Genomic DNA, 11,058 nt, shown 5'->3' with positions numbered 1-11,058 from the left:
CATCTCTGAGCTTCAAATGGACATGTTTACCAAAACAAGAAGCCACATTGTCTTGGATCACTTCTGATCAAAATTCTTACTGCTCTCAGACATGTTTGATAACTGCTTTCGAGGGCAAGCATTCAGAATAATATATCATTAATTCTTACCGAAACTATTTGAAAGAACTAGGCACGAGCTCGGCCCGACCGAATTGGGCCGGCCCGAATTACTTATTTGGACTAAAAACTGGACTGGCACTGAAACTAAAAGAAAAAAAAATCTTTTAAATGACGGTCAAAATAAATTAGTTATAATTCAATATCCAGCTATCAAATTAAGGCTAATATAAAATAAATAAAATATTCAACCACTTAAACATACTTTAAACTTCACTAGCCCACTAACCTAATTGAACCCAGAGTATTGAACAAGCCTATTTTGGAATAAGCCTAAATAATCGAACCGGGGTACGTTCATGTTTGAATTCTAGCTTGGGCTCGTCTCGGCCAATGATCTATTCAAGTCTGGCCTGAAAAATAAATGAGCTCTATAATTAAACTCGAACTCAGTCCAAAATTTTGTCGGACATAGCCCGTAGCCCGACCCAAAGTTGGCCCTGCCCCCTAGGCTTCGAGCCGGCCTGATCCCATTTCCAGCCTTATATGGAGTTAAAGATTAGACATCATCTACTTAGCATTCATTATATGAAACTACTCAGATGCCAACTCGCCAAGGACATTTCAACCAATATGGTAGGAAGCTCCTAACAACATTTTAATTATACAATCATTGGTAGTCTGGAGATGAATGCGCCCAAAAGGCGTTTAGATGCTTTTCTCATGACTTTCCCTGCAAGGTTGCATTTGTTTTTCTCACGTTGGCATCATTAGACGAGTAGGCATAAGTATTGCCTCATAATTTTTTAATTGTATTATTGAAATGTTAATGAATCATCAAATGGATGAGATATCTTGGAAATTATGATAAAGAATATCATGTTTATTTTTGTAATTTGATTTTCTGAGACACTCTTTGGGGAGGAGAAAGACAGCCACCAGGTATTCCATTCTTGAATTCATTTGCTTGATCAATGGTTTGATGTTCTTTTTTCTTTTTCTTTTGGAAAAAAATGGAATGCAGTGCCATGAATTTGGGTAATCTAATTACCTATATCATGTCCTTTTCCTGGGCTTTCTGTTTGTATTTTGAAATTATTTGAGGTTATTCACTGATCTTTCTTTTACCAATATATTTCACATAGGAACCATTAACTTGATTTTGATTATGCTTTATTGTCATGATATGATGATATTGGACTGTCTTGGAGTGTAATTTTGTAAAGCCGCGAAAAAATTTTAAATACCAATAAATTGGGACTATATCATTCTCTAAAAGTAAAGTTGAAATCGGATATTAGTATATTCATATTCATATTTGTTTTGTTTGACGAATGCAGATAGGATTATAAATATTAGTCGGATGCAAAAATTTATATCCATATTTATAATAAAGAGATACGGATACAAATCGGATACTGAAAGTATAATTAAATAGGATTATAAATGAAATTATATATTTAGATACAGATCGGATGGTTGTTTATTCATATCCATTTTTTTTTTTTTTGACAGGTATAGATATGGATACAGATATTAGTTGGATGCACAAAATTCTATCCATATCTAGACTCATTCTGATAAAAGCTTGTTTGGATTTTTCTATAGAATTAAGCTGAAATTCCTATAGAAATCAGATGACCCAACTGGCTTGCATTTTTTTAAAGCTTGTTCAAATCTAGCCCAAATACTAATTTTTCGAATGCAAGAAGGGAAAAAGAAAAACTCAGAGAGAATTTTGTTTTCTTTCTACAAGATTTAAGTAAAATATTATTATTATTTTGTTATTTTTATTTTCTCCCACAAAAAATCCTAAATTATGTCAATCAAACATTCAATCCTCTTACACACATGAAAAAACAATCATCAAAAGTTTGGCGAGGAAAACAATAAAAATACATCTTTAGAAATCCCAAATAAACTAGCACGCAGAAAGAAAAATATTATTTGGATTTTAAAAAAATTATTTCGGCTAAAAATATCCTCCATTAATTTGGATGATTGATAAAAAGCTATCATATGATTTCTAAGCCTACCTAAACCCTTGAAAAACACTTGAACTCTTCCTGATTAAATAAAAAATATATAAAAAAAAATTTGGAAAAAAAACTGAAGCTTGGCTGATCGTAAAAGTAGCGTAACTAACAAGCACAGCATCAATTAATTGCGAGCACTCGTCGATTCTTTACTCTGTTCGACGTATTAGGCATAAATACCCTCCGTATTTAAGCTTTATATCTAGATTGCCCACTAGATAGATCTGTAAATAATTGCAAAAGAACGACCATTTATATTAACGAAAGATCCTCCGCCACCACCGAGTCCTCTTTCTTCGCTCCCCCTCTCATCTCTATTCTTCCTGTAGGGAGAGAATTGTTTGAGAAATTTTATTCCCAAAATGGACCTCCGGGAGTCGATCGGAAACCAGACCGCCTTCTCACTCCGGCTCGCGAAGCACGTCGGCTCGGCCTCCGCGGCCGACGCCAACCTCGCCTTCTCCCCGCTTTCCGTCCACATCGTCCTCGCCCTCGTCGCCGCTGGCGCCAAGGGCCCCACACTCGACCAGCTTCTCTCCTTCCTCCGATCCAACGCTGCCGGCGACCTCAACGCGCTCTCCTCCCAGATCGTCGCCCTCGTCCTCGCCGACGGCTCGGCCGCCGGCGGGCCACGGGTCTGCTTCGCCAACGGCGTCTGGGTCGACGCCTCCCTCTCCCTGAAGCCCTCTTTCAAGGAGATCGTCACTTCCACTTACAAAGCCGAGGCCAAGGCCGTCGATTTCCAAGCAAAGGTGAGAGTTTTGTTCTTATTTCTTTCGCTTTTTGACTAAAAGTAGATAAAAATTAGATTTGGGGGACTAAATAACCTCCGAGTTCTCAGATTTTGTTATTTACTGATACTTTTTAATCTTTACATGATTATATAATTTTTCTACTGGATTTACAAAGTTTCTAAAAAAGAAATCTAGATTTGGGCGAAGCTGGCAGCCTGGCAGTCAAAAATTTGATCTTTATGAGAAAGAGATTCATACTTCCCAATTTCTTTGTATTTAATCACATAATTAAAGATGCTTAACATCTTGAGCACTAAGCTGCTATGATGTGAAAAGAAAAATGTCACACTGTTTGTTATGTCTCTAGTTCTTATTTGAGTAAATTCATAGCAGTCGCTACCTTTTATTTCCAAAGATGAATATGATGTTAATTTTAGAGATCTAACGAATTTTAGAGATCTAACGTATCAGAATTAGCCACTGAACTAATCTAGCATCAAATAACTAGGATTTGGTCTTAGTACTTTCCATTATTTTTTGGTTCACTCTTCTATTCCGTGTCTTTGGAGAACCGTCTGGTTGGTTGTTTATATGGTGACTGCTCTTTATTCGGGATGTTTGGGATTTTCAGCCTTACGCCTAGCCATTTACTGGTTCAAGGCCTTTCCGCTTTGGCTCCATGGAGCCTCTGTTTCTGTTTACTTACAGTGAACTGAAAGGTTAGATTCATATGCTTTCTAGAAGATAGAAAAAAAACCCGGAGTGGTCTTATAATTCGTAATTTGGTACTTATGTTACTTAGTTGATATAATACTTGCAAAGGTACACTGGACTTGGATGCACCATCGCATGATATAGTTAGATCAAGTTCTGTGTCTGCATTAAGAATTAGCATGTTTTAATATGCGAAAAGAGATTAATTTTGATAGCTTTTGAGTAAAATTTAATCTTCATTTGTCCTTATTTTTATTTGTGTCTGTAACTTATGAGATCATGATGGTAATGCTGTAACTATACTAATCCATCTTGATCATATATGAGCAACACTTGCCTTCATCATTTACTAATCTGTTATTAAGCAGTTCTGCTACCTTGGGTTTGTGCAGCCATTCTATTGTCTCTGGAAAGACAATCCAACTGCGACATCTGATGTTATTTCTATCTGCATAAAAGTTTAGGGCAATGTTACTTGAACATGAGTATCAAGTGACCAAGTGACTAGAAGAATCCAATACAGAAACCTTCTAAAAATTGGACATAGTCTAGATCTTTTGTGTATGTGTGTGTGTGAATACATATTGATGTAATCAAGGTTCGCCGTCTCAGTACCGATTCCGTATTGGTGCCACACTAGCACAGTGCCGGTATAGTACGATACGGAGTTTTTTGGCATACCGAGTATCGGTACGCTACCCATACCGGATACCGGTACAGTACAGTATGCTCCGTATTGTCTAATTTAGACTGGTATGGTGTACCTTGGATGTAACTATGTATAATAAATAACGGGCAAGACCTATGCTCCTTAAGTTCATAAAGTTTGATAAAGTGCTTAGTAATTGTAATTTCAGACTCGATAATTTCATATAGAAGTGCCATAAATAGAAAATAGTGATGACAACATCATAATATGATGATAGAAAGTGTTAGGAAGTGTCATGAAGTGTCCCGAATGTTCGGTGTCCCAAAAAAAGAAGGATGAAACAGAATTTGGAGTGACCAGATAAGACTAGGTTCTGTAGTTGCTTCTTATCTTTCACCCTAGATTGAAGGTAAAAAAAAAAAAATCAAGCATGAGAAATCAATCAATGTACTTTATGGGAATTAGGGATTTTAGATTTCTTGGAATGGATTTTTTTCATGAGTCATTGTACAAATCGGTAACTATTTTGATGGCATGACTTCATGTATCCATTTTGAGAAACATAGATTTTACATTTCAAAGACAATTTTCAACCAACATTTATTATTTTATAGATCATTCATTCTTAATGTGAGATTTTTTGGTGGTGGAGAAACATTGGAGTTTGAATCGTATAACTATATTCCAACAGATATTTATAGCTTTAAGGAGGATGTAGGATTCTTAATGGAGTGTTTGAGGGGTTTGCTCGAGAATTAGTTTGGTTGGTTTAGGATATGTCCTATTGGTTTGCAGGGGAAGGCTGAGATGCGAATTATAAATCTTCTGAGTATCATAATACCTTTTAATGTTTTAAAGGAAATGTCAAGAAATCCTGGTGCAAAGTTTATAATTATCCATTTCTTATTCCTTAAATATCTTTTCCCTCCTTTCTTAACCAGTATTTTAAAAATGCCATTAACTGTGCGAGGTTGTAATTCTTGATATTCATTGTACAGTGTAGTAGCATCACTTGCTGATTTTCATGATGCCTCATTAAACCATCAAAAAGTGTGATCCACATATAAATCATACATAACTTTGCTTAATTAGATTAGAGGCAATATGCATGCTATTTCAACTGATGAAGCTCCAAGAAAAATCTGCTCCAGAATCTGAATATCTTTGCAGGAAGCCCATTTTTGAAGAAAAAGTTACCACGTCGGTCTTGTAGCCAGGCAGTGCAGCTAGTATATCTTATTCTTTGACATGCAAAGTGGCTATTTTTATGCATAAGTTCACCTTGATATGATGGACCCCTTCTATTAGTTGATGACGATAGCCTTCCTTAGCTTGTAAAGTGCCATGATGATAAATACCATAGTATTGTTAGAAACCCAAGACATCCAATGGTTATCTCATCTGTACTTAGGCTGCACGACTAATTTGGTAGTAAGTTCACTCCAACAATATATGATGAGATACTTGACAAAGCCACATCAAGGTCTGAGATGTAATTGAGATGCATGAAAAATATTGTGGACAAATTTGATGGTAACAAATAGAAAATCTAACTATAGTTTTGAGGGGGTGGTATTGCTATGGCGAGGGACAAAAATATAATTGTAGTTAGTTTTAAGATTCTATTGCTTTTTCTCTATCATAAAGTCATAATCCTTTTTCCACCAAATCTGTGGTCAAATGATGTGAATGGAAAAGGCAGGGCTGGAATGATTCAAAGTGGAGAACATGAACAAAGCTAGAACAAAAAAGGATCAATTTTTTAAGAGTCCACCATATGATTTCATGGAATCCACCATGAGGATGTTAAATGCTTATTCAGTATTATTTTAAAACAATAATTACTTCTAGTGATGTGACTGCCACCACATATAAAGATACTAAAATAAATTGTAAATCAGGTGTATTACTGGCCAAATAAGTTCGTATACATTATAAACAAACTAAGCTATTCTGCCTAAAAATTACATTATCTATCCAGAAATGTCTGAAACCCTGTGATGCTTAGAAACTAGTCCATGTTTTTCAGCATCAGAATAATGAAACTTATGTAACAGAAGTGGCAGATATGATTGAACTCCTATTCAGCTCCAGGCCTAGCAACTAGCCTGGGTTTTTACCTTGAAAATGTTTAAACTTCTATAACCACTAGGTTCGAGCTCTAAACAATAGCTTAGAACTGAGTATTTGTGCATTGAATCTGTAAGAAACATATGCTATGAGTTATTTTTTTTAAAAAGGACTGCTGATTAATTGTGTCAAAAAATTTGAATGTAAATTATTTTGATCCGAAAACTTTGAGAACATTTAATTCCCATCAGTAAATAATAAGCGCCACCACTTCCTCCTTGGAATAATTTGTGAAGTCATGTGAACTTCATCAGTAACTCCTTTGGACCTTCATATACTTTTTTTAGTGCCTAGTTGTCCACAATTATTATCATGAAGCACTATGCCCTTTTATTTAACTGTTTTGAGCTCCAAATTCTACCAATCGCTATATTGCAGACCCAAATAGGTTCACATTCGGTAAACTTGTGAGTTAGGCAATTGTTAATTGTATGGCATAATTCTTTTCTCATTTTACAGCTGCCACTTACTTTACCTTCTTTATTATCATATTGGTACCCTCTTCTTCTTTTTTTCAAAAATTATGTTTTATTCTGTTACCTTGCAAGATATCCCGAGTGATAATTTTCTGTTTCAATATGAAGTTTCCGGGATCCTGAAATCAGTTTTTCTGCATTTTTCATATATTATATGCTCCAGAATTTAATAATCTCGAGTGTAATAGAAAAGCTCAAATTCTTTTGATAACAATGATTATTACTGAATCCTGGAGAGTATAATATACGAGAGCATGCAGAAAACTGATTTCACCTTATTATTATTCTTTGATGATCTGGGTCTTTAAGCTAGCAAAGGACCAATTTGTCTATCAGTCTAATACACACCCCTGTTTACCAGGAATAAGGGCCTTCTAATTTTCCAGTGGCAGTGTCCTTTTCTTTCAAAAGGAATATATGAGAATGCAAGCAGCACCAAGGTTTCTTGTTATTCCACACATGAACAAAAGAAAAGAAATCACATATAAGAACTTCTTAATGGCAGAAATAGGCTATTTTATGTGCTCATGATTCCTTTTTTTAAAATAAATAATTGGGTTTTGCTTATGCCTCTCACTTTAGGTGTCCAAACTTTTAGCATTATTGATAAATTGCTGGTGCTACTTCAAAAGAATTAAATGTTATGGATTCAATTATGATGATGATAATATGATGCTTTTAATGATGTTCACTTTTCTATCAATGTTCTGTTGTTGATGGTGGTGTTATGGCCCTCTTTTGTCATTGGTAAAGGCTGCTGAAGTCGCAAATGAAGTTAATTCATGGGTTGAGAGTGTTACAGCTGGTCTTATCAAAGAGCTCCTTCCTTCTGGATCTGTTGACAGTACTACCAGATTGGTGTTTGGTAATGCACTTTACTTTAAGGGAGCCTGGGATGAAAAGTTTGATGCATCTTCAACTAAAGACTCTGCATTCCACCTGCTAAATGGAAGCTCAGTTCAAGTATCTTTTATGACTAGTGAAAAAAAGCAATTTGTCTCCGCGCATAATGGCTTCAAAGTCCTTAGGCTTCCTTATAAGCAGGGTGAGGATAGGAGGCAATTTTCTATGTATATTTTTCTACCTGATGCGCAAGATGGTCTGTGGAGTTTGGCAGAGAAGTTGAGTTCCGAATCTGACTTCTTAAATCGGCACCTTCCGACTCAAAAGGTGGCAGTGGGAGATTTCAAGCTCCCCAGGTTCAAGATATCATTTGGGTTTGAAGCATCTAAAGTTTTGAAAGATTTGGGACTGGCATTGCCTTTTAGTGGGAATGGGGATCTGACAGAGATGGTTGATTCGCCTGTAGGTCATAACCTTTATGTATCATCAGTTTTCCACAAAGCTTTTATCGAAGTCACTGAGGAAGGAACTGAAGCAGCTGCTGCTTCAGCTGCAGTGGTGGCGTTAAGGTCATTACAACTGAACCCTCTGGACTTCGTGGCTGATCACCCATTTGTGTATTTGATCAGAGAAGACATTACTGGAGTTGTGCTTTTTGCTGGGCATGTGATCAATCCTTTGCTTGCTGGGTAAATCTCCAGATGGAGTTGAAAGTTCTTCCGAGTGTACTGACTGTGAGAGATGTATGCATTACATAATGAGTGATATCATCGAGACATGTTATGATCGTATTATAGTCCACATCAATGTTTAGCTGACTCTATTTTTGTTGTTTAATAGTCTTCACTGATTGTAAATAGCTCTAATCTGCATCTTCTATTTAGTCTCATGGTCTTTATATTGCTAATTCCCATGGTTATCTTGCTGGGATCACTTGATTACCTAATGCTAGACGGTAGTTGCTGCTAAGACTAAAACTTTGAAAATCGATTCAAATATCACAAAATTAATTGTTTCTTATTACTTTCAGCTGTTCTACCATTGTGCATAAAATAGTTGTGATTGGTATCTAAGGAATGGATGGAATCATTTGGTATAAATAATTTTTCTGAAATTTAAATTAATTGTGAACTGATTGTCATTGGCCTTCAGAAATGCATGAGCACTAGTCAAACAAAGGTTTCTCTACAATCTTTACTTTTCCTTTTTTGTTGAAAAAAAAAATCTGACTAATATCACTGTTGATGTTTTGAAGTTTGCTCTGGAGGAGTAATCTTTATCAGGCTCCTTATTTCCGAAAATTAAATTCTACATATAATGATCATTTATCTGTTCCCTTTGTATGTGGAAACTATAAAGATCAATCATCAAAACTGGGCATTTTCTTGTAGCTATGCATCTCTGAGCTCTTAAATGAACACGTTTACCAAAACAAGAAGCCACATTGTCTTGGATTACTTCTGATCAAAATTCTTACTGCTCTCAGACATGTTTGATAACTGCTTTCTTGTTGAATAAGAGAGCAAGCATTCAGAATAATATATCATGAATTCTGTCTTAAGATGCCAAAATGTTTTGTCCTCTGACGCTTGTGAACTGCTTGCTGTGGCAGAATTAAGACAAGGTGGATGCTAGACTGAAGTGTGCTAAATTTACATGCAAGGAATGTTCCTCTATTAGTTATTTACTACCCTAATGGCTAGCTCTGATAATATCTATTTCCTGGTGGGAATAGGATTAGCTGGAAATTGAGAGGATTGATTATAAATGATGAGAACACTTCAGCCCCAAGGTTGTGGTGAGACAAGCTTTAACCCTTCTTCAAGCACAGCTACCTGCTCTTCGTCTCCGGTCCTTCGCTCCATGTCCTTCATCTCGCCACCGGGGACCTTCTACCGGCCATGGCACTTGCACTCGTCTTTTCTGGTGTCTGAAGGTGAACATTGATGGTAGAGTTAAATCTAATGAAAATGCTTTTGGATGCACCTTATGTGCACAAGAAAAGTCCATCACCTTCAATTCTTAGCAACTCCATAATTAACTCACCATGTTTGGCAGCAAATCTGCGAGCGGCACTAATCCTCTCTTGTCACATTGCATGAGAATTGTTCGTATGCATGTAACTTGAACCTTTAGCATTACTTCAAACTAATCGAGCTAGTGTCGTTTTATGGATTCTCATTTGCCGAGCATTCCTGTTGCTATCTCTATATTTATTCCATATTTTTTCTATATTCCTCTTTAGAGTTGTCATTTTATTTCTCAACAAAATCTTTATCTCATCTTTCATAGGGGTATCCAGCTGGTGGCTTCAATCAACAATGTTGTTAGACTTTGAGGACATGTTTGGTTCACGACCGAAATCGGAATCAAAATCGAAATGAATTAGAATAGGAATTAGAATAGCCATGATCTCTAACATGTTTAATTCGTGATCGGAATCGGAATTAGAATCGGAATAGAATTTAAATACTAAGGTAGAGTAGGAATTGGATTTTAGGCATTGAGGCATTCTCATTTTCCTTAGGATTAGAATGGAAATGGAACTCCTCCTAGCCAAAAGGCTAGAATGAGAGTCACTTATTTCTATTTCCATTCAAAAGTCCAACTCCTCTCAATCAAATATGCCCTAAGTTTCCACTTTTGGATGTGCATGCACATGCCGTGAAATGATAATTGGGCCATTCAGAAAATAGTCTTAAGCCCAAACATCCGAGGAAAAGATGAGACATTATTAATTTGAGGAGCTTTTGTAGAAAAAATACTTTATATATGCTGAAATTGGTTTTTTTTTTCTGCTTTGAATTTCTACTGGACCATTACTTCTCCCTCCTCTCAAATGAATGCGAAGATTTATCTTAGTCGATGCAAATAAACATTGGTAATGAATACGCATAAAATACATGTGGATGCACACTTGAAAGTTATTAATTATCAAAGCAAGGGCATAATGGTTCAATAAAATTCAAAAACTGGATTTTTTTTGGAAAATTCCTTTGATCTGAAGATGAAGAAAAATAAATATTTCTCACATATTGATACAAATATGAAAGCAATAACCAAAGATCACAAGAAAATAAAGGAAAATTATTAACTCAATTGATTATTAGTTTATTTAACCATTATACAAGGCGTTCAACGGTTTTCCCTGAAAAAGTATTTAGATAAGGGATTAAGGTGTTGCAGTATTTATTACTGAGTTTTATGTCGTGAGAAGATTATTAACTCAATTGATTAATAGTTCATTCTTATGGTACCGCTTTATTAGAAGAGTCCATAGATCTTGTCCTAATTCTACTAGCTCTTTCACATTTTTCATTCTGGTGTTACCTACAATCATGGTTAAAATGTTTACTAGGTTGTGCTGATAATATGTAG

At 35.7% G+C, this 11,058-nt stretch overlaps 1 protein-coding gene across 1 annotated transcript; it reads left to right on the top strand.

Annotated features, from left to right (window-relative positions):
• Nucleotides 1–2,354: 2,354 nt before the first annotated feature.
• On the top strand, nucleotides 2,355–8,563 carry LOC103709151 (serpin-ZXA-like). Its single transcript, XM_008794375.5, has 2 exons — nucleotides 2,355–2,886; nucleotides 7,591–8,563. The coding sequence occupies exons 1-2, from the start codon at nucleotides 2,497–2,499 to the stop codon at nucleotides 8,371–8,373; spliced, it is 1,173 nt and encodes a 390-aa protein (XP_008792597.1). The 5' UTR covers nucleotides 2,355–2,496; the 3' UTR covers nucleotides 8,374–8,563.
• The last annotated feature ends 2,495 nt before the right edge of the window (nucleotides 8,564–11,058 follow it).

This window comes from Phoenix dactylifera, chromosome 1 (assembly GCF_051530095.1).
Source record: "Phoenix dactylifera cultivar Ajwa chromosome 1, Ajwa_hap1_PhDact_Kaust_v1.1, whole genome shotgun sequence".
Classification (NCBI taxonomy): Eukaryota; Viridiplantae; Streptophyta; class Magnoliopsida; order Arecales; family Arecaceae; genus Phoenix; species Phoenix dactylifera.
Note: the sequence above shows the minus strand (reverse complement) of the source record. Positions and strands in the feature narration are given on the sequence as shown.